Raw genomic sequence first — 25,824 nt, forward strand, 5'->3', positions numbered from 1 at the left:
GAATCTAGGCGGTTCACTTCCCAAGAACTGCGAGCTTCGTAACAGTCTGTCTCCATCTTATTCCATCTTCCCGGGATGCCTCGTCCCATTTACGATCTGTTCACGACAGGCCAAAAGGTGCTCATTAACGGCAGCCGCGGCTCGTACAAAGTCGCGAAAGCGCTGAAGCAAAACGTCTTTCAAGCTTCAACAGTGGGAACTAATACACCGTGAGCCTCACTCCGCCCAGTATCTCTCCTTTACATGCATGTGCTGACTGAAGGTAAATCTGACAAAAGAGTAATCATCAAAACAGAAAGTGCCGATCCAATCATATACCAAACTGAGGCCAACTGCTATGGCTACCGCTGTATTACCAGCTCCCCATATATACGAGCGATGCATGAAGTTGTTGATAATAGCACAGACAGATGCATGGTGTTTGAGTGCTTGGATACTGACCTGTGGTCATTGAGAGCCAGGGCACAGGAACTCGGCCAGCCTTTTCTAAAAATTACTGCCAAGTCCATCCTTGAAGCTGTAAAAGTCTTCTCAGACATGGACGGGCACTTTACTGCTGTGCACACAGGTATGCATGATACATACACAACCACAATCAGTGTGTGTTCAGTAAACTAATATCAAAATGGAAGACATCAACCCTAATAATGTCCTTGTCTCCAATGTGGACTCACCAAAACCTACTGTGAAGCTTGCTGATCTTGGAGCAGGTATGTTGCACTATCTGAATCCTAACTTGCAATCATATGCTTACATCCACTAGTGATCACCTCTGAGGGCTTTGATGACTTCCGATTGCAGGGAGTTGAAATTCGTGCCCCTGAGATCTGGAAGGGAGTGTCGCCAACACCACCTTGCCAGGTGTGGTCAGTTGAAGTTACTGTATGTTCCATGATTTTTGTTGTTTTAGTCCTTGCATCCCAAAACACTGCTGACCTTTTGCATAGCTAATGCATTTCTTCGCCAATAAAATTATTTTTGGAAACTGGGACCAAGATTCTCGTGTCCAAGAATTTCCCCTTGACACAAACAAATCTGCCTGGGCCATTGGCAAGATTATGAAACTTGTTGGACCATTAGAACGAGATGAGGATCCCAAGTACAAGTCTGAATTTGACTTGGCGGAATTCTTTGTGAAGCGGGATCTCATCAAAGTCGAATCTCTTGAAGAAGAGCTTGCCAAAGTCAATGTCCCCTCAGATTGCGTTAGCTTTATTCGTTACCTTTTGAATATCAACCACAAAACACGACCAACGGCAGAGCAAGCACTACAACATCCATGGCTTCAGGATTTGGAGTGACTATAGCGGACAATAAGAGTGTCAGGACAAGGTAACTAAAAAGAAACCAATTGACACATACCGGAGCGCTAGAAGTCCACAATGGATTTTCCAGAATGTCACGCCAAACCACTCTAGGAACTCGCATTGGGGCCTTCAGGATGGGAGCTTCGGAAAAGTCGTGTCAAACTTCCAGGAAATTCATGTCCAAACCCTCAAGGAATTTACAATGAATCGCCCGTCGCCTTAGAAATCTCCTCTGTATGGGAAAAGAGGGCAATGTCCAAAAATCACTTAACATTCCTAGCACAACCAACACACGGAATGAAAGGGCAAAAGCACAACCATCACTCAACTCAATCGAGGCTTAGCCACCACTTCCGGCCTCCTGCTGACCACACGCTCTCATTCAACGGGCAGGCTAGAGTAAAGTGATCAGCTTTGATCCGCTTTTTATCCGCGGACGCTTATGCCATGCTTGCCTGCTGCAGCGAAGGATTGATTGGAAGAGTATAGACGAAAGCACAATATCCGGCTAACCTTTGGGCTTGAGCTTGATCTCAGGAAAACAAAATATAGACCACCTCTCTCTTCAATATGCTGATTGATTGTGGGATCATGACTCTTGATTCCTTCACACGCTTGTGACGGGATATCTTTTCCGGTCCACACAACACGAGCTCCCACTGTCTCACAAACTCATCCACCTCCGGCGGTGCTTCTTCCTCGTCCGGGAAACTCAGGAGATCAACCGGCCGCTCGGTCGGAGAGTTGAAAGAATAATCGATCGATCGGATATGGGCCTTTAAAACATTCTGGAGCTGTCTGAAAGGCTAAAGAATGGCCAGCGCAGACTTTGGTTCATCTCTCTTTTATGCACGGGGAAGTTGAGTTTTGAATTTGTATGAGAGATATATAACCTGGTTGATGTGTCGAAACTCAAAAGTATCATGTCGGGTTCGGGCCGCTTACCGAAAGCCACCCGTAAACGCCCCGTAAAAAGCATGCAAAGCCGATTGTTTATGCGAGACTTGCGACGGATAGTCCATACTGGATTGACTGCAATTGGCTCACCTCGGCATCATAGTGTGGCAGGGCGTTTAATAGCATTTTGTTGAATTCGGGAAACAGGTGCTGTTCGGCTACAGCGGCTCGTTCGAATGCGGGAGGGTAAGCACCGGCGTGTGCCCAGTCAATCAACCAGACTTGTCCCGCAGCATCCAAGATCATATTTCGAGGACTTATGTCTTGATGCACCAGTACGAACTTCCTGAACTTGAATGGAGGAATATCCTGAGGGGTTTGGTTATAACGCTTGCATATTTCGAGTTTGTGATTAAACCAAGCTTCCATCTCGGATCCGGAGTTGAACGGACCTGCGCCGTAGTCTGTGAAGAGTTTGCCTCGACAAGGACCCCCGCCTATGGGGCCGGGTGTTGGAAGGACTGTACTCTGAAGCTGGCTTATTATCGCTGCTGACTGAGAGATCACATCAGCTTTATCCTCTGCAGCAAGCTGCATCCAACAATCCCCGAGGTTTCGGCCTTCGATGTAATCCATGACCAGGTAGCCTCTCGTTCCATAGTACTCGAAAGGATCATCAACCTGGAATGAGCGGTAGACATGAGGAACTCTGATTACCGTCTTTGCTCGGGCTAAATCGAGTGCTTTGGCCTCACTGGGTAGAACCGAGGGCCCACACTTCAGTGCCAGGTCGCGGGAGATTCGTACAACTTTGTTTGGACCGATCTGGTAGAGAACAGGAGCAGTGTCCCCGAGAAGTATCAAATGCTCATCTGAGACAAACTCTCGATGTTGACCCCATCTAAGGGGAACACATTTGTACTATCCTTGCTCTGGGGCTATCAAAGTATTAGAACCAAAAGACCTTACTAGGATGCAGGACTTACATCAATAGTTGGGGTGAAAATTGGGTCTCCAGGCCCATTCGGTGCTCGTGAGGGAACATTTTCATCAAGGGTGGACATTGCAGGCTTCCAGACGCGCGATGAGCCCGATTTGGGTCAGATCGCTTGACGGGTTATCGAGAATCTGGAGTGGGAACCGAAAGAAAACTCACAGGGTTGTTTGGGCATGATTCCAGATTCCTAAGTGTTTGGCTGATCTACTCCGTAGAGCGAAGTTAATGGACCTTGCGCGTCACCACGTGATCCGGTTTTGATGCTAACGAGAAGCACGAACTGACTAACTACTAGACCAAAAGGGAAACCCTTGCGGGAGATGGCTTTGGAAAACCTCTTACTTTCCTGACGACTAACCCCGGATCACATCCCTTTGTGAATCCCAGTGCGAATGCTACAATGGCGCATATGTGTACACTGACCCCCTCGGACCCTTGCGCGTGACAAAATTTATTTGGCTAAGGTGTAAGGCTCTCTGTCGTTCAGTCCCAGCTAACCGCCATACAGGCAGAATGTGATCTTGGATCGGCCTTTGTTTCAGGAATGGTCTGTACGGAGTACAGTAAAGCCAAGCAAGTCAAGTATTAAAGTTTTATATCACATGGACAAATGATCAAGTTCGCCGGGTGATCAAGTTTGCTGGGAAGTATGTTAGTTAGATCTGGCGGATTACCCAGCCCAGGGCAGCTTTCCTAAATCCGTTTGCGTCGGGCATCTGCTGTGTCACTCTCCTCAGCGCCGGTCTCCAGATGCTGTACGGAGTAGTTTGCAATTGATATTGGGATCCCGTTGATGACACAAGGCGAAAGTATCTGACGATAGAAGACGCTTCCTCTTGCTCTCTTTCTTACCTTGATAAGAGAGATGGGAACGAGAGGCTTATGGAACTCGCATTTTGCCGGTACACGCGACATCTCCTCATCCTTCCAATTACTCCGTACTGCTGGATTATTTACCAATAGACCGTTCAAAAAGGAAAATGGTATCGTTTTCACGATCCAAAGAGCCGTATCCTATCCCCATACGAGCGAGGCATAGTGCAGCGAATAAATTCCATCATAGCTTCGCTAGTTAGATACCTTGAAGGAATGGGAGCCAGTTTCCTTCCCCAGTCCGCTACAGTCGAATTTGGACTACGTCTACACGATCGATGTTGACGCCGGAACTTTAACTATCACTCGATGGGAGAGCATTGATGGCCTGTTACAAACTTTTCCCCAGATACAGCTACTTTGCCTTGATGAGTCCCATGGACTGACGCTGGATCCACTAGCTGGCGTCACGGGCGAGATATCAGGACCTGAAGACTGAAGTCGCTGTGATACCAGGTGTCGCACTGAAAAGACTTGATATTCATCCTGGGCCGCCCACAGTGCTGAATGAGCTACAATTCCGGATTTCCCTCGACTTTTGCTTTGTATGGCGATCTTTTATTGACAAACCAACGACTTGGCGATATCCCGTGGGGTAAATTTTCCTTGCTGGGAAGCGCCCCAAACAGACATTTTCTGCTTTCATGGATACATTGTCGTGCTTCACAGAAGTATAAATACAAAGGCCTCAATCTCGCAGCTATTTCCAAGGCAGAATCCTTTCTTAAGATTTCTTACAAGGATGCTGCCTGTTTAATTATCCTATCACTTCAACATGTTGCCTTTGTTGAGCTCTCATCCAAGTCCATTTTATGCCTCCGGTGCTTCCCCTCATCATCAATACCTCAGCTTTGCAATGTTCTCCAGGTTTTCGTTTACTGTGCTATGTGTTATCTTCGTACTGCTGGAAAGCATCCCTCGCCCACAGGGAGCAGATGGGGATTGGTCTTCCGCCGGAAATTTTGGATCAAGTTCTCCAATCCTGCACTCCCAAGGACGCATTGGCACTGTCACAAGCTTCTTTTATTTTTCAAGAACGGTATTACTCATCAATTCCACAGATTCAACATCTCTTACTGCGAAGTTTTAAGCACTCCTTGCCCTGCTGTGGGAAGAAGAACAGACTTCAAAGAGGTCTCTAAATACCTCTCTTGCTATATTCAAGCTATTGCAGATACCGTTGTGACTGCCGACGGCTCTTTAAATTTAGAAATATTGGGGTTCTGGGCAGTGTTGGATGCTCGCACCCAGGGGATTCAAGTAGATGATGGGGCATCCTGGCTGCTTGGTAACGGGTTTCCCCTTCCCATTGAAAGCGGGCTGCTCATGAGAGTGAGTCATATTTACCTTCCCTGTAGAAGAAGCACCGAAAGCACGGGAGCAAACGACTGGCGACAGCGGCGAAACGCAAGATCTGTGACCAAGGCTTCAGGGGCATCCTGATCCTTTCATTCCATTTCCCAGGAACTAATATTGTAACTTCGCAGCTCTCGCATATGGGCCTCGCTCCTTCCAGCGACTTCCTCGATGCTACAGTGACGGAATCCTAGCGGGCTTGGGCCCCTTTCCATCCAACCCTCAGCTAACGGCGCGTTGGAAGGCGGCGACACTAGAAGGTATTGTGCAATGGCTCCTGCGTAATCTTCCCTGGATGGTTGCAGTACGGTCCGTCCGGTAGCCAATCCGGACCCCACCAAAGCTTCTTTAACGACCCATTCTCACCTTATCGTTCGCCAGCGCTTTATGAGAAACAGAATGTCAGGCGGCTCTTGGCACTCGCCAGCCGTTCAGATCCCCGAGCATTCGCATCTTCAGCTTGAGTTTTTCGCCAAATGTGCTCAGTTGCAGCTCGCCCGCTCAGAAAGCCTCTCAGCACAGCGACATTCTAATGATCTAACGATCTCTGCTTTGTGGAGTCTGGAATCCAAATGAAAGACGAGAAGGCTCGGAAAGGCTCGGAAATCCCTAAGGTTAGTATAGTGTGCCTATTCAGGTAGTTAAAGCGTCTTCCACCGCTTGATTTAGGCTGGGAGTTTCTTGAAAAGATTCTTGGGAATACATTGGTCTGACGGCGTTACTAGTTCTTGACGCTCGCTTAGATGCAAATAGAGGCATCAGACAATAAACTGCTGCCTCGAGGTTAAGGCGACAGCCTCAGCAACTCCCAGCAAGGTGACAACGGCTGCCGCCTCAGTCCCCTTCATCCTTGCGCGAGCGTGGGCGCACAGCTAGTTATAGAATCCATTCAAAAATTTCGATTTTCATTTTTTTTTAACCAAATATAACATCACATCTAGACAACCCTCCTCAGCAGAGATCTGGAAAATGCCTCGAGCTTCTCATATTCGCCTGAAACCGTCTCGCCACTCTTTCAATCACAATTAAGATATGCGCGTTGACCTTGATCAAGTGCCAACGTTTCCCGAAACTTAAGATACCCGAAAATACAATAACCAATGCTCGTTCTCGAAAAATCGTCTTTCATGTCGTTGTATGGAGCCCCTGATACAATCGACACAAAGTCTTGTGCTGTCCGTTCTTCCAGTGTTCTGCTTGGCAGCCCTTAGAGCAATATTGAGAAAACTTGCACCCACTGCACGTCAAAAGCGCACCGCCATTTTCAGCTTCCTTCCTCCCACAGGCGGAGCATACGCCCGCTTTTGGATTTACTGCGTCCATTGTACGGTCGGCCTCTTGCTTTGCGAACGCACGTACGGATTTCCTTGGTGCCAGACACTCAGGTTGAAATGATTTTTCGACGAAAGGTACCGAAAAACAAGGGGAAATCGCAACACGGACCGCATATTTAGACACTCGTTTCCACAGGGTAGATGCCTTTATCTGGTAGTCATCAGGGAATTTTCCTTTCCCACAAGAGCAAATTGTTTGTTGACCATTCGATACTGAGATGGGAATTTTGCCGACGATGCCATACTCGCACGACTTGGAATGTTTCCAGTCACGACATCGCTCCACGAACACCGGAAGGGCATGTTTCCACAAGACAAACTCCTCGTCATCCACAAGGATGCACATGGGGCTTTTAATGCTCCTAAGTAGCGGGCGCAACTCTGGCATATTCTTGGCAGTCAGCGGGACCATCGCTGCATCAAGGACAACAGTCTGGTTTGTCATGTCTAGCCGAAGGCAAGCTGGGAAGATAAGGGCGTGGATTCCGCCATTGTCTCGATTATCCAAACCAAACACCGAATAACTCATCCCACCTTGCGCTCCAGTAACTTGCATGAACAAGGTGAAAAGCGAATCCTTGAACCTTGCACGCAAATTCTCACATTTAGTGGATAGCTCCATGCTTTTATCTCGTTCACTTCTCTCTTTCGCGGAAAACATGTCCGCCAGATGTGGGGTGAGCCACCCAAGTCTCAACGGACGAGATATATTGAGGATCGGTAGGTGGTCAAGCGATATATAATGTGGGTTGCGAACGGTAGGGATTCCGTGATTCACAGACACTAAGTACAGGCTGTCAGGGCGGCGAGAGAGCAGCACCTGCGGGGCGACTGGAGCGACAAACTCGACATAGGACGATTTCCTCGCAATTCTCGTCACGCTTCCAACCATGTTTATTGGTACCGGAAGTCGCACTTGTTTGACCAATTGCCCTGAATCAAAAATGATGGCGACCTCGAATGGCGAAATCTGCGAGATTTTGACTGCGGCCCCAGAACGCAGCATGTCTCGGGACGACTCGGCGAAGATGTCGACATGCGCAGTGATATTAGCAAGCTTTGATTCATTAGGGTCGAGGGCAGCGTGGAACTGAACGCTTGTTTCCTCTGCAACTGACTCCGTTAAACACTCCTTTGACGACTCTGACGGACCAGCCTCCCTTTCAGTGGAACCCATATTAGCCGAAAGTGACATATGACCCGACATATTTGGGCGGTACTTCGTTATAAATATATCTTTACCGGCAATCGTAGATCGAGCTATCTCTAGCAGCATGCCAAGCTTGCCGCAAAATTTGAAGAGGGCTGCAGGAGTGCTCTTCAGCGCGAAGATAACTTTGGTTGATAGGTCTGAATACTGAAACACCAACCAAGATGGGATCATGACGGAGACAATCAATGGTGCTGTGCCATCCCACCCCTGCGGATCATCTTCGATTTTCAGCGTTAGGCTTTCGGTGTGGTTAGCCCCAGAGGTTCTCAATTTCCCGAAGCCAAGTTGAATTCCTGGGAAAATATTTTCACGCTGGTTGCGACGGCATTGCAACATGATATGAGCACTTGGACTTCCGGAGTCGACTGATGCATTCTCAAAAACTGATATCTTCCGACGCGGAACGACCATGGTGAGGCATAAGGTGGAAGGAATATTCTTCCAGTTTCGAAAAGGAGATTTCTCCTTGTAGGTTACCTCAAGAGAAGAAAGTTGGTAAGCTGGCAATTTATGCAGCCCCAATGTATGGAGATGCAGATTGAGTTCCTGGATATAGTGTGGACTCATGTTCAATGTAGTATCCTCTACAATAAGTTCATAGAGGCGTGACATAAAGCCGTTCCAGTCGACAGATCCCGAACCGTGTATCAACCCGAGAATGGCAACGAGGCTTGCGCGCGTATAGTGTTTATATGGCGACCTTAAATGCTGCTCTGGGCTTTTACTTAGAGTGTTCACCCAGCTTTCGTCTTGAAACATCCTCAGATACACTCGATACATCAGCGTGGCTAGTTCTTTCGGGTCAAAGGACAGGCCAGGAACACGCTCTTCTATGCTAGGTCCACCTTTTGGTTTCAAGGGGAGTCCTAAGCTCTTCCAGAGAAGGATATACCGTGATTGGGTATTCATGGACGAGGGATCCTCCTTTTTGAGACTATTCGCTAGGTACTCAGAAAAAGAGGAGGTAGCACATGTCCCCGTCCAGTATTGGGTTGGGATCAGGCCGAACAAAAGTGCGACAGTTGAAAGATCTCCGCAAACAAGACTTTTGGCATATTGATCTACATCTCTTTCTCGGAGGACAAGCATCTCGGTCGACAGGGTCGAGGTGGGTTTAGGGCTCAATAGAGGGCCAGCTGCAGCCAGCAAATTAAGACATCCGAGATGGTCCACCAGATTCGACGTGTCAACAATGTCAAAGCATAAAGGAGCGGGACTATTTGACGTCCGTTGTGAGTAGTCCCCAGAGTCCAGCGTGAGAGGTGTATAGCACTGTGTGCTACGGTACCACCAGGCTGGTGTGCTAGTTCCATATTCCTGGATATGCTGGAGAGTGTGGCAGAAAGCCAGGGCATCTGCATTCACAAATCGGATCGTCAACCTTCCCACAGAGCTCCGAACAGCTTTGGCGTAAGCATCGAATTGAGCGATCACCACTCGAATGATGGTGTTCGGTTCTCCTGTTGTAGGCGAATCAGGGCTTAAGGGAGACTGTTCTGAAAGCGGAGCAAAAGCAGGTGCAAGACTATAGCCAAGGATGGGATCCGTGCCATAGTGCAGGACTAAAGATTTACTCAGAGCTCCAAACATTGGGTTAAGGTTCTTGCTCTGCCTCACGCGTTCTTCGTCCGTCGCGGTTGTTCCGTTTTTCCAATAATCTTTATAAAATTTGGAGAGACCTTCAATGCCACTCGAGAAGAGAGGCGCCATTGATCGTGCCCCTGTTGTAACAATACCATCCCCTATGACATGCGCCTGTATACTTTTCGCTTTTTCTATGCCTTGCTTTAGCTGCTTCTGCTGCTCTTCAAAGGCTGAGCCATTACATGGCTGCAGGGCATAGAAGTCCCATAGTCGCATGACCTGGGAAAATGTGTAGCTATCACAAAACCGAAGGATGTGTCCATAGTTTCCGTTGTTCCATCCCTCAGCCGTACTCGCTATACCTTTCAGCCTCGACGCTTGTTCTCGGAGTAAGCCAAGAGAATCATCGTCGACTTGGAAGTGATAGTAGATATCCCAGATCCGTTTAATATTCTCACTCTTCACGTCATCAATGATGAGGGTGAAGAGGATTATATTTCGCGCTATATTATTTGACATTAGAAAATAATCCTTGGATCGCGAGGTGTAGCAAGCAGTACATACCGATGATTTCCGCTTCGATATCGCAGCAAGTTATGTCAAGGTCTCGGTCTTCTAGGCTTAGCATGGGCTAAAGACACACAAATACGCTCCAGGAGAATTCTACTTGCCGCTACCTATGCCTGCATATGCGGTGAAAAGAATGCTTCGGACATCACCGCATCCCAACAATAACAGAGCAGCATCCTGGTCAGGGGGTAGGGACTGGGTGAGGCACACCGCAGGGGTGTTGCCGATTGCGTAGAAGAACGTTGTCCTCTGGATGTGAACAGGAAAAGCCATGGTCACAACAGCCAAGATGGATGGCGCTCAACCATGGCAAGGCAATAAACCATGTAGAAAGCTTCTTGAATCTTATCCAGGTCCTCGTAGCGGGAAGGTTGGTTAGCGTGATCGGCGCGCCCCGCTCTGCCTTGTGGGCCGGAGCAAGGCTTCCCCGCATCCCAACGCGCCCAAACGCGATCGCGGTTCCAACACGCACGCGAAACACGTCCATCCTAAGAAAGGTCCGTTGCCAACGCCTGATCATTCAGAAGAGGCTTGCTCGCTGAAATCAAACAGATCTCCGTAGCCCCAGCTTAGCAGGAAGACTCACAGCCCCAACAGAAGCAGGCTACTTGGTCTGCGCTAGAAGTGGAATGAAAATGTAATTTTCACAGTTCCTCGCTGGAAGAGCAACACGTTGACAAAATTATAGAACCCAACAATCGCTTTTGTGGCCGTTTTCTTCCCATCAATCCGTTAGCAGTCTTGGCAGAAAATAATTTAGCGCCTTCAATTTTCAAAGCCTTGGGCTCTGTACGCTCTCATCTTGCCGCAGTGCCGGAAAAGCGAGCACCTTGTACGGAGTACATTCGCTGAGATAGCTTTCTCTCACCACACCCCGTGGCAGGTCCCTTTACCATCGATTTCGTTGGAGAAGGAGTGCACTTGCGTGTTCAGATTGAACAGATTATCCAGCCAGATGGGTAGAAGCCATTCCCAACGTCAGATTAAGCCCCAAAAGAAGAGCAATATCGCCATCCACCATACCTTGATACAGCCGCGATCCTTCCAGGCGAGTCCCTGGTTTGCCATCCAAATTACATGTTGGCTCAGATACAGAAATAAGGCCATGTGAACCGCGTTCTAGCCGGCTGTCTAGGATTTTCGCTACCCCCTATACACTCTATATAATGCGATGACAATGTTCTTATCTCTCTTTGTCGCACACAACTATCGTAAGGCGCCCAAGCCGGAGACAATCCCTAGCTAGAAAGCAGCGATGCTTCTGTGGCCGTTATTCAAATCTGTTGATGGTGCTGTAATATCTGATATCTGCATCGTTCTTCTCGGGCAATTCCCTATGGAGTATTGCTTCGGAATATTTTCACATCCCTAAGACCTGTCATCCCAACAGAATCCCTAGCATTGAAAAGCCTGTTAGGTGGGGATTAAACACAAGAGCCAAGTAGCTACGGAGTATTGTTGCCTTTGTTCAAAGGACTTCATCCGTCATTCACATTGGTTGGCCTAGGCAAGAGTCACCAGGTCAATATCTCATGCAAAATTTTGCAAGGAAACTTGTCTCGCCGATCTGTGCCCCCGGTTGCAGCACACAAGAGCATTCAAGCATCTGTAATTAGAGACAGAAACTCATAACAAGGGTGATTACTTGGTTCTTGTCTTTTAGCTGTTTTGCACCCATCCAGGGAGTTGGATGTTGGGGAAATCACCTTGTATCCAATGATAATATTCTCCTTGACTATTGTAGAGAATCAAGAAAGTAGGAAACATCCTCGAAGCGAAAGGCACCTTGCTTACCTGCTCACACCTGAGCTCCCTAAACCCTGTCTTGAAACAAATTAGAGCAATGCCAACCATCTCATTCCATAACCTAGGAAACTATGGAATACACTCCACCCACACATTCCAGTATAGGATCCCAAATGGAGCAGAGATTTTCTTCCCAGAAAGCCTAGAAACTTACAATCCGGCCTGCTATCAGCGAGGTTCACACCCCTTATAGGCCCCAAAAGCGAGTCCTTGGGGACCGATAACTATGTTTCAGTGTGATAGGGGTTGGACCAAATACAAGGAACGAAACGGAGCTGGATTTAGTATCCGATCATGTCAAGAACTACTCCGTATTGTTACTATCCTATAGTTGTTAGGCACCGTAGACGGGGTTAGAACTGCTTTTGGTCGGAAAGGTATAACAAGGTTTACTCTAATTCCGCAGGCGATGGGTCCCCAGGCCGCCCCATGGAAGTGAAAGATCGAGAAAACCGTTTTAAAAAATATGGTAATTTTGCATGATGGCTTGGCTTGATGCTTTGGTAAAGCGTGATCGAGCATAATATAGGCCTCCGCCCAACCCATCCTCTGATCAGGGCCGATGCGACTGGTGATCCAGGTTATCCTGCTGCTCGCTACTTAATATCAACATTGCTACCAGCAGGACATGGGTAGAGGCTATTGTGGAACACTAAATGCACATCATCCATTCAAAATATCACCTCACACTAACCACTATCACTACTATATAAAAATGGAAATACTCCCGTCCAATGGCCATCAAAATTCCATACAAATCCAACAGACACCGAAGCTGCGTAAGGACAGCCCTGAAACCAACCAAAAAGTGAAAACCATATGCTCCCTCATATATGATACCCAGTCCGATCCTCCACCGTAAGTCCGGTTCTGTCTTGCCAGGAACAACTTTCGAAGTCGAGTCGCCGCAGGATTTTTTTTTTTTGTTTTTCTTTTTAAGTTAATTTTTTTTTTTTTCCCCTTAATTTTTCTTTCTTTTGCTTCAGGCGACTGCGAACAAGAATCACTGCTCCTGGCAATGAAAATAAGGAAGCAAAGGCGGAAAGAGGGCCGAGAGCAAGAGCAAAAATACCGACGGAAAGGATTGGGAAAACAAAATAAAAACAATCCAAAAAAGCAGATCTAAGTGTGTTGCCACATGAATTGGTTGTGATGCTCTTCCAGATAGTAAATGCACAAAGTTGGGGTCGGTCCTGCTGGATCTTGATGATGAAACTGGATTAGCAGACCACTGCAAAGATGGGCGAGGTCACCAACAAAAAGCTGAAGAAAAATAAAACAAAAAAGAAAGGAGAAATTCGTAGCGATGGGGTCATCATCAGTAAAGCAACATGTCTCGTAAATGGAATCAAATCTGAGCGACTGTTATGTCCACGAAAATAGGCGGAGTGATAGTTCAGTATTTATCCCGAGTGTAGAGTTTCAGATTATACACTCGATAAAGTCAGAAAAGCAGACTTCTCGAAGAGAAGACGGTTTGGAAGGTGTATAAACCGCCCTGTGATGTCACGAGAAAAATCGTGACGATGCAAAACAAATTGTGTGAAGACTATACGCCGGTTCTTATGGAAGAACCGGGACGAAAGAGGAATGAAACTAATAAGCACATGATTCTTTCCTGGTATGTGAGCGAGGATCAGATCTATACGATCTCGGATAAATCTCGTGGTAACTGTCTTCTTGTCGGATCTTGGGCGAGTATCGGGCTCGCTCGTCTGAGAATCGTGGGTAATAATCGTCAGTTATCTCGGCAAATAACCCATCTCGACTGGTCCGTAGCTTCGGGATGGAATCATGACGCGCATGAATATCACGCGATTTCGATCGTTTTGACTTTGGTAGTGGCCGCATCATGAACGGTACGGGCTCGCGCTGAGGAGGAGATGTACTGTGAGTACGCCGATGAGAAGGATAGGGGGGATCTACCAAGACGGTTCGGTGTCGTGGAAAGTCATCATCTTCGTCCACAACCACGTGCTTGCTGCTTTTTGGTGGGGATATTTTCGGAGTACCCGGACTTGAGCTCGAGTACCCAGAGTCATACAGGTCTTTAAGTTTCGATGATTTAGTGACGATTGGATCTCCATGGCGAGATGAGACGCCTAGTGGGAGTGTCTCAGCACGGCGAATTGGAGGTGGGTCCCGTTTTTCTCGTACATGATACGTAGATGATCGTGTCGGGGGAGACATACCCAGAGTTGGAGGGATCTTTATGTTGGGGGGAGCAGACGTAGCAGTTGTGAGGCTCGGAATTGTCCGAGAAGAATGAGTTCGTTTAGGCGAAGGCTCGATTATGTCAACAGATCCGTTGCGTGAAGCACGAGGTCGCGCGGAGGAGCGGCGAGGACTATCGACATGATGTGCGTCGCGAAAGACTGAAGAGAAGGTCCAAGGCGAACCCGACGAACGACGCTCACGTTCGGCGGCCACGTCGTTCCTGGTCCGCTCGATGTATCGACGAGCATCGTTTTGAAGGGAATCATGTTTCGACGACTCCCAGTGATCAGAATATTCTCTGGGTCGAGGGTTAGGGTGCTTTGAGCGGCTTTCCCGCTTTATTTTTGGCTCAGGGAAGTCTCTGGGGCAACAGCATGATTCCTCTGAATCAGAATCATACGTAGCAGTGTGGCTATATTTGTCGGAGAGTTCTCTTCGACGCTCTTTGTCCCGGTTCTTTGCCCGGCTTGACCTGCCTGCGCGATCATCGCGTGTCTTTGTCGGCTCGCGTTTCGACTCGGACGATCTGCTCTTCTTCTTCTTTTCGTCCGAATCCTTGGTGGTCTGCCGTTTCTCATACCCGTCATATTTGCTCGAACTCGACCATTGCTCATCAGCAAAGGCCATCTCCTCCTCGTAATAACGCGGGACTCTTTCTTCGTAGACTCTTCCGTTTCGGACGTCATACCCGGCAGTGCGGTGTCCGAATGACGCGGATGGGCCTCCCTTTTCCATCGCCTCTTTTCTCATTTCGGCCATGCGGGCCTTCTGATCATATTTGGCTCTCTTTGTGTCGTCTGAAAGGAGTTCGTACGCTTCCTGAACTCGTTGGAACTCATCCTGCTTCTGACTGCGGAGCGACTCATCTTTAACCTTGTCGGGGTGGCATTTCAGGACGAGTTTCCGATATGCGGTTTTGATCTCGGCTGTGGAGGCATCCTTAGAGACGCCCAAGGCCGCATAAGGGTCCGGGGGGAGAGGCGATGTCATTTTCTTGGATGGATACGTGAGGATAATCCGTGTGATGAGAAGCTAGGGGTAAAAGGGGAGTGGGGGTTATAGGAGTTGACTGGACGTTCGTTTGCTTTTCGGGTTAGCGGTTGTTTGAATTGTGGTCTCGTCGGCGCGTGTGATGCTGTCAATAGAGATCCATTGTCCAAGATGGCCTTGGTCGTGGAATCATTAGTCAATCGATAGAATGGATAGGACGTATCGCTTGCAAAGCCTTAGCAGTCCTTTCCGCTTGCCGTTAATTGAGGAGAAAGAGATGATAATAAGGACAATATATAGTGGCAAGAATTGAATTGCAAGAAACGAAGGGGGCAGAGAACAGAACACTGCTTATTAAAAGATCAAATGGAAAATCGCCACCCAGCGATGGGCCGATGGGGTGGGCAAAAGGGACGTCCAGGTCCGGGGTGGGCGTATATTTATCTTTTTACACCCGAAGGCTCCTTTCAATAAGAAGAAAAGAAGGAGGATGCTGGTGAGCGAGAATGAGTGGCTCGGGTGCGCGAGGAAGAGCGAGAGCAGGAGACCCCCTGCGCCACGCTTGCTGGAGATGCTGCTGAGGTGGCCAGCAGTGAGACGGCCGTATGTTCGAGAAGCCACTCTCGAATTCGTAGGCAAGACTTTCGATTTTTAATCAGCGAAAGGGGGCAGAAGGGAGCCCTCTGCTGGTCCTTATGATTCGAGGATCGAAGGAGGGCAAACGGAAAGGGATGGGTGAGTTAATAATAATAATAATTAATCAGACTGGTGATGTCGTCGTGACAGATAGCCTGTTAGTCGTCCCCTCTCTGCGTCTCTGGGCTTTCGTGACAGGGAGCGAGTGGAATGACTGGCTGCTTGTGCTAGGGTCGCTGTCTGGTGGATCTGCATTCGGCGGTGTGGTCCACGATGACTGCCGTTAACCAAGCAACAGACAACAAGGAGACCTCGAAAAGCTCCGCTCGCAAAAAAAGAGAGATAGAGAGAGAGCTACTGTGATCGAATCCGCTGAAAGGAGAGATTCGAATCGGCGGAAGTGGAAGAGAAAGAAATCGACGAGGGGAATATCTCCTTGGAATTCAAAGAGAGTGTTGTCCAGTCCAACAGGGGAGGGGGGAAACAGGCTTTTTCGGTTGGGTTTGTTAGTGGCGGCTGGTTTTGAAGGAGTGAAGAAGGGCGGCAAGACGAATGTCAAGTCACAGTGACAATGGATTGCACTGGCCGGCCTGGCAGTTATATTTTATAATTCTAAATAATGAGCACGGGCGGATGTTGGGGGCTCAGGCGGATGAGAAGCAACAAGGCCGACAAGGCAGAGGAATTCGAGAAGGAAATGATATAACAGAAAAGTTACCGGCCAACTACCTTTCCATGCGCCTAGAAGAAGTAAGACTTCCTGCTGGTAAAAGAAGAGGACAGCCACAAAAGGGCAGCCCATAATAAATACTGAACCTTTTTCCCAACTGCGATTTACTTATACTTAGCGGTTCAGAATACGATTAAGATGCCCACGTTTTGGATGCATTTTCTTCAGGCTCTGATGATGCGCGATGATAAGATGAGCTACTGATCTGCTGCCCCATGCCTCATCGAAAGCAATGTCGCTGCGATGGATTGGTGTGTGGGCTTTTGCACGTTCATTCGACGATGATAACGGGGTCAAAGTCAACAGTGACGCCCGGCACGGCTCACGAGGGTGCTGTGAAGCTAGCAGATGACGGAGAAGTCTGCCAGAGCTCCGTCTTCGCAGTACCAAGCATAACATGTCAACAGCTCGATGTTTCACTTCTTGACAGCAGGCCGAACATGAACAGCAGCAGAATGATAGGACTGTAGAAGCTCATGGGAGGAGATCGGCTACAGATCGAGGAGGTTTAGCATCAGCTACGGTGAAACTGCCTCTCCGACACTCGGGCCCAAGCAGGAGAACTATGGGGTTTGGTTTAAATCGGCGAAGATGCTGCTGCCATACAACGGTGTTCTGACCTGGGATACGTCGAAGATTATAACGTTGGCGAGTTGTTCCAAGTTTCAGCGATGTTGACTTAGACTGTTGGTTCACACGGGTTCATTTCCATGGGAAATTCGATACTCAGTGTTCCTCGGCGGGGTACTACGGAGAAACCATGGAACCAGTCTGAGTTGCGCTCTCGTCCGCTTCCCCAATCATGGCGAGAGTTTCCAGGCTTGGACCAGAATGGACTAGAATGCTGTCCAAGGCTCGAGTTGGTCCGACACGCCCAGCGAATGATCAGCGGCAGGACGGGGATTTCTGCGACCTGACATCACAACCCGGTTCAAGCCAACGGAAAAGCCTGGTGGAGCCCGGACCGCCATGTATCGGTACACCAAAACCCCTTTGCCAGTCAGTGGGATGGCGAGTACTAATACTTGCATCTCGCCGCATTTGCCTCAACGACCCAAGGGCGAGGCGATCGTACACTTTGTGTTGTCGAGCGCACGGGCAAGCCTGAAGAACTTCTTGGGTCATCTGGATCCAATCACCACGCTCTCCCGAAAATGAAGCTCAAATCAGAATCGTGCGACGCGATGGGCCTCCCTGCATCGACCCCCCAAAAGACCAACAACCAACCAAAGGAGAGTGAAAAACCCTCCTCCTCAGCAACAGGGCGACAGGTCAAGCAGCGACCCGGTTGGCTCAACGCCGACGGTGGACCTTGTCGTGTCACCACTGCATTTCCAAGAGAAAAAGATCCTCGCGAGACTCTCGACACGCACCCCCATCACGCTGTTTGTCCTGTTTCCTGTTTGCAGGCTGTTCTGGCGTCCGGCCCCCGCCCGGCTGGATGCTGAGAGCGATCTGACTACCCCGCCCTCCATTGTTCTATTTTCAGGCACTCTCATCCCCCAGTCTTCTTTCCACGGGAAGTCCAAGCGAACCCACAGAGTATCCTCACCATGTATCTGCAAAGGTTGAGAGTTTCCCTATCCTCAGGCGTTAAAAAAACGCCACTTTCACAGCCATCGCAGAGTATATACTCCGTGTTATATATATTAAATTTTTTGATAAAGTCGGAGAACCTCTTCCTCGAGCTCCGTAGAAAATGCCTTCTCGCAAAGGGAAACAGGGTTTCCTTATTCCCACGCAGCCGCCGGCAACCCTGACTTGCCCCCGTGCCCCGGCGCCGCGATTGGCTGGCCCGTTCTCCAGCGGTTACGAGCAGTCGATTAACCCTCTTACTCCCTCTCTGTAGCTGTCAGATCACACACCTCAACCCGCAAGGAACGAAGAAGGATGCACCGCAATAAGCAAGCCAAGCAATCCCAGGTTCCCGCGATCATTGGCTGCAAGGGGCAAAAGTTATCACAACCTTCGAAACGGCGTGACTGACATGGACAAGTGCATGGATTAGAAGCTTTTCCTTTTTTTTCTCGATCATCTGTCCAGCTCGTCGTGATGGAGGGGCAAGGAGAGGGAGAAAGGTTTCTAGCGAAAAAGCTCATCCTAGTAACCCAACTCGCATGGAATACGGGAATCCCTCGTTCAGGCGATAGTTCGTTCAATATCGAACGGCAATGTTCCGGACTTAAGGGTAAGAACTTAAAATGCGAAAAGAAAACGTGCGCATCTGAATCAAAGCTTTGCATCGGACAAGGCAAGCCAAGGCAAGACACGGGGAAGCTTTCCCGTGCATTAGTTGGCTGGGAAAAGTGTTCCACCTCTATGCCCTTCTCCTGGCCGAGCTGACATTCCCACATCTTGGGATCGAAAGACCCAAAAAGGGCAAAGGAGAGGTAAGTCGGTAGAAGAGGAGACGAATCTCACCCATGTTCGCATAAACAACACCCGTAGCTTATCTCCGGAATACAACACATCCATACAGGTTAAAGCGCATAGCCATCCGTCTGGGGGTCCGCGAGCAAACCCCCGCCTGCCTGAGGTACCCATCCCGGAACCCAAGACAATTATCCGGAACTGAGGCATTGAATCACATCAGAAGACTCCAAATCCGTTTGCCTGATGACATTTCACTGCCTTGCTCCCCTCTCGCCGATCTGGGAATACACTTGGCGGGAATGAACGTGAATATTTCTCCATGCACAAAATAATCACCAAAAATTGGACGGGAAACAGGCTGAGACAAGGCTAGAGCCACGCCTGAAGACGGCTGGCCGAAAAGGGCGCAGCCGCATTGTAGGTATTCGGGCGACGTAGTGGCTGATGATCTCCGGCTGTCAACGTCGACTGGCTGCTCGATCCATCGACCTCAGCTCAAGAACTACAGGAAAATCACACCTTCGCACTACGCTATTTCTCTCGAAAGAAACCACGCATCGGGGGTTACGCAGACGTTGCACCGTGAAAAAAGAAAAAATCTCTTAAAATATGATGTGATGCCTTTGCACAAGCTGGTAGTTGTAATACTATCAGCACAGCCTTTGGAGTAGCCGGAGCTTCCGGCTGCTCAGGCGTACGGCGGCCGCAAGGCCAAAGTCGACCTGTTTGTGAGATTGACATGGTCGAGTACATAATATTATCGCCTGATGATAATAATAATAATAATCATAAGAGACTACATCCGCTCCTGCATACGAATGTTTCGTCAAAACCAAACGGACCGCCCGGTACGCTATGACAAATCCCAACCCTCAAAATGTATCGCACAAAAGAATGAAAAAAGACCAGAACGCATCGTAGGAGCGTAAACTCGACGCCCTCATAATTGAGGTAAATCCAGATCCACCACAATTGGAGAATTAAACTTCTTGCCTCCTTTATGCGGCCAGCTGGTAGCCATGATGGCAGCGTTGACGATACACGTCTCGTGTCTCGCTAAACCATCATTATCAAGTCGGTTCTCTATCTTGCGACATAGATCAATGGTTGACTGCTCTTTGCTTTGCCGTGCTGGTAAATCGCCAAACACCGTTTCACACTCTTTGCTTGGCCCACTGGGCCATCGTACCCGATGATAACCTCGACTTTCGTGGACATGACCGCAGATAACTAGTCTGGGTCGTACATCCCAAAGACGCTGCCAAAGAGCTTGACATCCAATTGACTTCCCGTTTGCAATATCAAGGTGTCCAGCCGGCGGTGTATGAGTTATCAGAATATCTGTGTCCGATGGTATTTCATCCCATATTGATTTGGCGTGTTCGGGAAGATATCCAAACCCCCAACCGGGGAGTATTGGTGAGTACGGCGAGCCGAAAACCTTGAATCTGGTCTTGGGGCCGTGAGGGCTTCTTAATCGGATTTCTTTTGCTTCGTGGTTCAAATAAATGAACTGTGATGCAAAAGTATACTCAGTCAACCCTTCAAGTCTCCGCCATGGCTTCTCTTCCCAAGACAGCTTCTGATTCTGAGAGAGATTGGGATCGAGAAGAGTATCGTGGTTCCCTTCACATCCCAGCGCGCATTAGTAAAATCGCGCCTTTTGAGGTAAAAGTCTTGTTACCACATTCGTAAGCCAGACAGGGAACTGCACACCAGCTATAATAATCTTCGCTTCAAAGTCAGCTTCCATAATCCACTTCAAAGACTTGTCAAGCTCCTTCTCCGTTCCCCTATTGGTAATATCGCCGGCATGAATCAGGACATCCCCCTTGGGAAGCTTGAAAGCCGCATCAGCTGTACTATATCCGTGGGTATCCGAGACGCAAACGAAGCGCGTGCGGACCATATTGGAAAGGTTGGCTTATTGCATGCAGAAAATAGGACCGAAAAAAATATGAAAATAATGTATGTATGGGTATCTTTGAAAATAGATGCCAGACTGAAAGAAATACAATCTTATTCCACCGAAGCCCAAGCGACTTCAGCCTTGAAAACAGATCTGCTTGGATGGTCTTTCCTAGTGGCAGTCAGCTGCGAGCTGGGGAAAGTGCAAGACTGTCTATCTACTCCTATCAAATGAACCATATGCTGCAGAGATCTCCTCGCGCCATAAGCGGAGAGAAGACGCCCGGGCTGAGGCGACCAATACTTTGATGTGTATTGTAGGTATCACCGCCTCATCATCCTATTTTCCAGTAAAAGATTATCTCACGCCACCATCTCCAACCCTATTTTCATAATTTTGACCGCCAGAACACAAAACCAGGCCAAAGATCACAAGCAATCCATGAAGAGTAGTACATCGTATCCAGAGGCAAAGGCTTAATCGTTCTCTCTACGGAGTAGTTGGAACGGAAAGAAGAAAAGTCAATAACGGGTCACGTGATGTGATTCCTCTGATTGGACAACTTAGGGCTATCGAATTCACACAAACTAGGCCTCGCTTAAGCTCAATACGGAGAACGATCCGACCTCGTGGTTTGAACCACAACGACCACTAACTTCGACAACTCACAGCACACGGTATATCCAAGAGCAGAGCTCTTCTGTCTACCCTGGATATTTGCCTCGTGAATCGGTGACAGAGCAGGATGTCCACTTTCGAGCCTGTGGTGCGTTTACCCTCGTCCGGATCGTTTCCCGCTATCTTATGCCTCATCGCTGACTGAGCCGTGACTCCATAGGTCGTCATTGACGGCAAGGGGCACCTTCTTGGTCGCCTTGCCAGCACCGTTGCGAAGCAGCTTCTCAATGGCCAGAAGATCGTCGTTGTGCGCTGCGAAGCTCTCAATATCTCTGGCGAATTCTTCCGTGCCAAGCGTATGATCAGTCCTTTTTCCTTGTCTGTGACATATACAACTCTGCATTTGATTGTGAAGGAGTCGAAGGGTTACAATGCGTTTTGGGGAATTCGCGACTGACTCAAACCGGAAATATAGTGAAGTACCATGCCTACCTCCGCAAGATCACTCGTTTCAACCCGACCCGAGGAGGTAAGACCTTAGAGCGCCCGAGTTATGAAGAAAAAGATGCATGTACTAAACCTGGGTTTGATAGGCCCATTTCACTTCCGCGCTCCATCCCGGATTTTCTACAAGGCCGTCCGAGGCATGATCCCACACAAGACTCCCCGTGGTGCCGCTGCCATGGAGAGACTAAAGGTCTTCGAGGGTGTCCCACCACCATATGACAAGAAGAAGAGAGTTGTTGTCCCTCAAGCTCTCCGAATCCTCAGATTGAAGCCGGGCCGCAAATACTGCACAGTTGGACGTTTGAGTCACGAGGTTGGCTGGAAATACCAGGATGTCGTTGCTAGGTTAGTAAACCCAAGGATACGACTGTTAGTGATCTGGTTCGATCTTGCTAACTGGGCTATCTTTTCAATTACAGACTCGAGGAAAGACGCAAGGCCAAGAGCTCTGCATACTACGAGCGCAAGAAGGCCACCCGCAGGCAGCTTGCACAGGCCCAGAGAACCGCCTCTGTGTCTCAACAGACAAAGGAGCAGCTTGCTTCTTACGGTTGTTAGAATATCTTGGCGGATTTGTGGTTTCGAATTTTCGGTGCAATGTGGGCATTGACGAGCGAATTGGGACGGCGATCCGATCGATGTGTACACATTCTACCATCAGGAAGGCCCTTTTATGACTCAGGGAACATCGTGATGGGAGTAAGGAAATTAAAAAAACAAAATTGATTTCTACATTATGGCGTCGTTAGGGATAAGGCTAGTTCATAGCTCTCTACCACTCCGTTGCTCCAGGCCCCTTAATCAAGATGATCTTTCCAAGCAAGCTCAAACACATACGCTTAATATCGGCACACATAACCGCTTCCTCCATCTATGATCCCTTTTTTTTTGTAGCCGGTTGTGGTCTCTCGGACAAATGGGTGTGGGGAAAAGGTGTGGGCGGAGTGGAAAGGTTTGGATCCTCTCAATCAGGTCGGATTATTTTCGGGGAAGTTTGGAGCAGCACAACCGCGGATAATCAGTAGACACACATGTATAAATACGCCCCCGTGCCTCTTTTCTAAGAACCTTGCTCAAAACCGTCGCTTGCATTCACCCTTTTCCTTTGCTGTAATCTCCCTGTAAAACGCTGCTTTTCAACATGTCGGGTCCGGCGTCACGGTTGCGGAGTTTAACTGCACAGCTTCTCCACCGATCCCCGGAGAGCCAACATAATTTCAACAAACACACGCTCTCTCCAACTTCTTTTCTCCCTCGTGCCGCTGCTATCGAGCCTGATGTAAGTGCACGATTTTGAAAATCGATCTATTACTCACCCTTTTCGCATCGGACGAACGCTGACTGGGAACAACTCCGTAGGCCGAAGCCATCTACCATGTCACCGTGAACAATAAGGTTCTGAGGAGATCATACATTGAGACTGCCGACCGGGCAAGAGGATTGGCATATTATATCAAGAAGCATGGATATAAAAGGGTGGGCATTCTGTGTCCAAATACCCCTGCGTTCCTGGAATCGATATATGGGATTGCTGCCGCTGGCGCGGTGAACGTCGGTAACTTCACCTGCTGGAGAATTATAATCATTCATTACGGCTACTGACAGACTACTTGACCAATAGCGGTCAATTATAGATTAAAATCGGAGGATATCGCATATATATTTACTCATTCCGAAGTCGATATAATTATCGTTGATCAGGAATATGTACATCTGCTGGATGAGTTCCGAAAAACCCGACCGGATTTTCCCGTTGTCATTGATACCGATACCGACGCCACGGAGGGTGAACTTAGCGGTCCTTTTGATGCGTCGGTTCTAGAAGGGCTTCAATATGATTCGCAGTTGGGCAATCATGGGTGGAATGGATTGGAAACCCACGCTGCGGATGAAGAGTCGCTCATCGCTTTAGCGTACACCAGTGGGACAACAGCGAGACCAAAGGGAGTTGAGTATATTCATCGTGGATGCTATTTAGCAGCGCTCGCGAATATTATTGAGTCTGGGCTGAATTATCACCAAGGCCGCTGCCGCTATTTGTGGACGCTTCCAATGTTCCACGCCATGGGTACGCATCTTAGATGGTTGTCTTCTGCATTACGGACTCCCGGTATTAACCTTTGCCTTTAGGCTGGACGTTCCCTTGGGCTATTACAGCTGTGCGCGGCACTCATTACTGCCTCAGGAAAATTGACTATTCCCAAATTTGGCGATTGCTGAAAGAGGAGAAGATTACTCATTTCAATGCCGCCCCTACCGTGAACACGATCCTCTGCAACTCTAAAGAAGCGGAGAGACTTCCATCTCCCGTCCGAGTTACCGTGGCTGCCAGCCCACCAACGCCCCATCTTTTCGAGCAGATGTTATCACTAAACCTTCATCCAGTCCATGTCTACGGAATGACTGAGACGTATGGCCCTATCACGAAAGGCTACTACATGCCAGAGTGGGATAATCTGCCAGCGAAGGACAAATATCAGAAGATGGCGAGACAGGGTCACGGTTTTGTCACCAGTCTTCCTGTGAGAGTGATAAAAACCGAAGTTCCGGAAGGCACCGTTATCGACGTGGAGCGCAATGGCAAAGAAATTGGGGAAATCGTATTCGTTGGAAACATATGTGCCAGAGGCTACTATAAGGATCCTGAAGCGACAAAGAAGCTCTTTGCAGGAGGAGTGTTACACTCTGGGGATCTAGCAGTGTGCCATCCTGACGGGGCAATTCAGATCCTAGACCGGGCGAAGGATATTATCATTAGCGGTAAGATGAAAATTTTTTCATATGTTCTGCTAAGAATAAGATTTGCTAACACAAATCCGATGTTAGGCGGTGAGAATATCTCCTCGGTGGCACTTGAGGCAATGCTTGCCACCCATCCGGATATCCTTGAGGTTGGAATCGTCGCTGTGGCGGATTCCCACTGGGGAGAACGCCCCAAGGCATTCATCACCGTCCAGCCCGGCAAAACACTCAAAGGCGAAGATGTGATCGAATGGGCGAAACAAACCAGCGGGATCAGCCGGTTCATGGTTCCCAGGGAAGTCGAGGTTCTCGCTGAGCTGCCCAAGACAAGCACAGGGAAAGTCAAGAAGAATGTGCTCCGCGAGTGGGCCAAGGGGGCCGACCGTACTCTCGTAAGATAGAGCGGAAACAGCTTGGCTATATTACTGCTATTTGTTGAATGTTTTGACGGCGACAAGTCTATGTATACCCACTGTGCACGTTCGTCTGTTGTTTACTAAAGGCTGGGTTTGTTTTGGCACAATATACCATGTATGCTATAAACGATATTTTATAGGTCACAGCAATGATGAATCTAGATGTGTTTTGAATATCAACTTGGCCAGAAATGAGTTGTGGTTGAAAGATCAAAACGGCCATCACATGCACCTGCAGCATGCCAGGCGATAGTTAAATGGCAGATGGGGCAGACCAGCGAGGGGAGTGACATCAAAGAATCTCCCCCACATGACAGCCCAGGAACATCACCCGTCATGCTGAGCACCATCACTATCCTCACCTCTCGCTTGGACTCTCTTGAATACCGTGAAATTGGCTGCTTGTCTTCGATTGCTTGAGATGGTATTTTGGCCTGCTAGGGCCCTGCATCCCAAGTCCAGTTTGCCCACATAGCTAGCTAGTTACGTATTTGAACCAGGCGATGCGCTGCAGGTGCCGCCGCCTCTTGCGCTGGACCGGACCTTTGAAAATATGAAACGCGCTTGAAATCCAACCACCTTCGCAGGCATCCCATTCGATGCAGCACGCTATCCTCGCGCTCCGTCATTGCTGATAGCTTATTCGCGTCTTTCCTTCCGCCGCAAATCCTCCCAGCCATCCCTCCAGGCACTTCCCTCCCTGACTGTACGACCCCAGCCGCGCTTGACACGCCCTGTCGTCACAAAAG

The 25,824-nt window shown here is 48.7% G+C and overlaps 12 protein-coding genes across 12 annotated transcripts; 7 read left to right on the forward strand and 5 right to left on the reverse strand.

The window, feature by feature from the left end:
* Positions 1-356: 356 nt before the first annotated feature.
* Positions 357-1,301, forward strand: CIMG_03842 (serine/threonine protein kinase; the record flags this gene model as incomplete). Its single annotated transcript, XM_001244400.2, has 4 exons — positions 357-568; positions 633-710; positions 764-882; positions 948-1,301. The coding sequence occupies exons 1-4, from the start codon at positions 379-381 to the stop codon at positions 1,299-1,301; spliced, it is 741 nt and encodes a 246-aa protein (XP_001244401.2). The 5' UTR covers positions 357-378.
* Positions 1,302-1,536: 235 nt separating this feature from the next.
* CIMG_03843 (phosphotransferase) lies at positions 1,537-3,268 on the reverse strand (the record flags this gene model as incomplete). The annotated part of the gene is made up of 2 exons (XM_001244401.2): positions 1,537-3,125; positions 3,191-3,268. 2 exons carry the CDS (start codon positions 3,266-3,268, stop codon positions 2,301-2,303), a joined length of 903 nt encoding a protein of 300 aa, XP_001244402.1. The 3' UTR covers positions 1,537-2,300.
* Positions 3,269-3,894: 626 nt separating this feature from the next.
* Positions 3,895-4,707, reverse strand: CIMG_03844 (uncharacterized protein; the record flags this gene model as incomplete). The annotated part of the gene is made up of 4 exons (XM_001244402.2): positions 3,895-3,954; positions 4,054-4,215; positions 4,414-4,518; positions 4,645-4,707. The coding sequence occupies 4 exons, from the start codon at positions 4,705-4,707 to the stop codon at positions 3,895-3,897; spliced, it is 390 nt and encodes a 129-aa protein (XP_001244403.2).
* Positions 4,708-4,849: 142 nt separating this feature from the next.
* On the forward strand, positions 4,850-5,624 carry CIMG_03845 (uncharacterized protein; the record flags this gene model as incomplete). Its single annotated transcript, XM_001244403.2, has 3 exons — positions 4,850-4,941; positions 5,136-5,406; positions 5,433-5,624. The coding sequence occupies 3 exons, from the start codon at positions 4,850-4,852 to the stop codon at positions 5,622-5,624; spliced, it is 555 nt and encodes a 184-aa protein (XP_001244404.2).
* Positions 5,625-6,245: 621 nt separating this feature from the next.
* On the reverse strand, positions 6,246-10,436 carry CIMG_03846 (uncharacterized protein). Its single transcript, XM_001244404.2, has 3 exons — positions 10,233-10,436; positions 10,126-10,173; positions 6,246-10,064 (listed from the first exon to the last, which is right to left on the reverse strand). The coding sequence occupies exons 1-3, from the start codon at positions 10,402-10,404 to the stop codon at positions 6,556-6,558; spliced, it is 3,729 nt and encodes a 1,242-aa protein (XP_001244405.2). The 5' UTR covers positions 10,405-10,436; the 3' UTR covers positions 6,246-6,555.
* A 2,143-nt stretch (positions 10,437-12,579) lies between these two features.
* CIMG_03848 (uncharacterized protein) lies at positions 12,580-15,915 on the reverse strand. Its single transcript, XM_001244406.2, has one exon. It carries the CDS (start codon positions 15,142-15,144, stop codon positions 13,534-13,536), a length of 1,611 nt encoding a protein of 536 aa, XP_001244407.2. The 5' UTR covers positions 15,145-15,915; the 3' UTR covers positions 12,580-13,533.
* Positions 15,635-16,584, forward strand: CIMG_03849 (uncharacterized protein; the record flags this gene model as incomplete). The annotated part of the gene is made up of 4 exons (XM_001244407.2): positions 15,635-15,747; positions 15,817-15,879; positions 16,079-16,285; positions 16,347-16,584. The coding sequence occupies 4 exons, from the start codon at positions 15,635-15,637 to the stop codon at positions 16,582-16,584; spliced, it is 621 nt and encodes a 206-aa protein (XP_001244408.2).
* A 728-nt stretch (positions 16,585-17,312) lies between these two features.
* CIMG_13747 (uncharacterized protein) lies at positions 17,313-18,107 on the forward strand (the record flags this gene model as incomplete). The annotated part of the gene is made up of 3 exons (XM_004446353.1): positions 17,313-17,487; positions 17,570-17,895; positions 18,000-18,107. 3 exons carry the CDS (start codon positions 17,313-17,315, stop codon positions 18,105-18,107), a joined length of 609 nt encoding a protein of 202 aa, XP_004446410.1.
* A 455-nt stretch (positions 18,108-18,562) lies between these two features.
* On the forward strand, positions 18,563-19,469 carry CIMG_03850 (uncharacterized protein; the record flags this gene model as incomplete). Its single annotated transcript, XM_012358208.1, has 5 exons — positions 18,563-18,698; positions 18,746-18,900; positions 18,990-19,046; positions 19,241-19,300; positions 19,392-19,469. 5 exons carry the CDS (start codon positions 18,563-18,565, stop codon positions 19,467-19,469), a joined length of 486 nt encoding a protein of 161 aa, XP_012213631.1.
* A 113-nt stretch (positions 19,470-19,582) lies between these two features.
* Positions 19,583-21,231, reverse strand: CIMG_03851 (Ser/Thr protein phosphatase). The gene is made up of 2 exons (XM_001244409.2): positions 20,600-21,231; positions 19,583-20,509 (listed from the first exon to the last, which is right to left on the reverse strand). Exons 1-2 carry the CDS (start codon positions 20,790-20,792, stop codon positions 19,824-19,826), a joined length of 879 nt encoding a protein of 292 aa, XP_001244410.1. The 5' UTR covers positions 20,793-21,231; the 3' UTR covers positions 19,583-19,823.
* Positions 21,232-21,412: 181 nt separating this feature from the next.
* On the forward strand, positions 21,413-22,744 carry CIMG_03852 (60S ribosomal protein L16). The gene is made up of 5 exons (XM_001244410.2): positions 21,413-21,558; positions 21,631-21,766; positions 21,886-21,939; positions 22,004-22,262; positions 22,337-22,744. Exons 1-5 carry the CDS (start codon positions 21,538-21,540, stop codon positions 22,473-22,475), a joined length of 609 nt encoding a protein of 202 aa, XP_001244411.1. The 5' UTR covers positions 21,413-21,537; the 3' UTR covers positions 22,476-22,744.
* A 276-nt stretch (positions 22,745-23,020) lies between these two features.
* CIMG_03853 (AMP-binding domain-containing protein) lies at positions 23,021-25,229 on the forward strand. Its single transcript, XM_001244411.2, has 5 exons — positions 23,021-23,196; positions 23,277-23,472; positions 23,539-23,985; positions 24,048-24,677; positions 24,744-25,229. Exons 1-5 carry the CDS (start codon positions 23,059-23,061, stop codon positions 25,058-25,060), a joined length of 1,728 nt encoding a protein of 575 aa, XP_001244412.1. The 5' UTR covers positions 23,021-23,058; the 3' UTR covers positions 25,061-25,229.
* The last annotated feature ends 595 nt before the right edge of the window (positions 25,230-25,824 follow it).

The sequence above is a fragment of the Coccidioides immitis genome, assembly GCF_000149335.2.
Source record: "Coccidioides immitis RS genomic scaffold supercont3.6, whole genome shotgun sequence".
In the NCBI taxonomy this organism is placed as follows: Eukaryota; Fungi; Ascomycota; class Eurotiomycetes; order Onygenales; family Onygenaceae; genus Coccidioides; species Coccidioides immitis.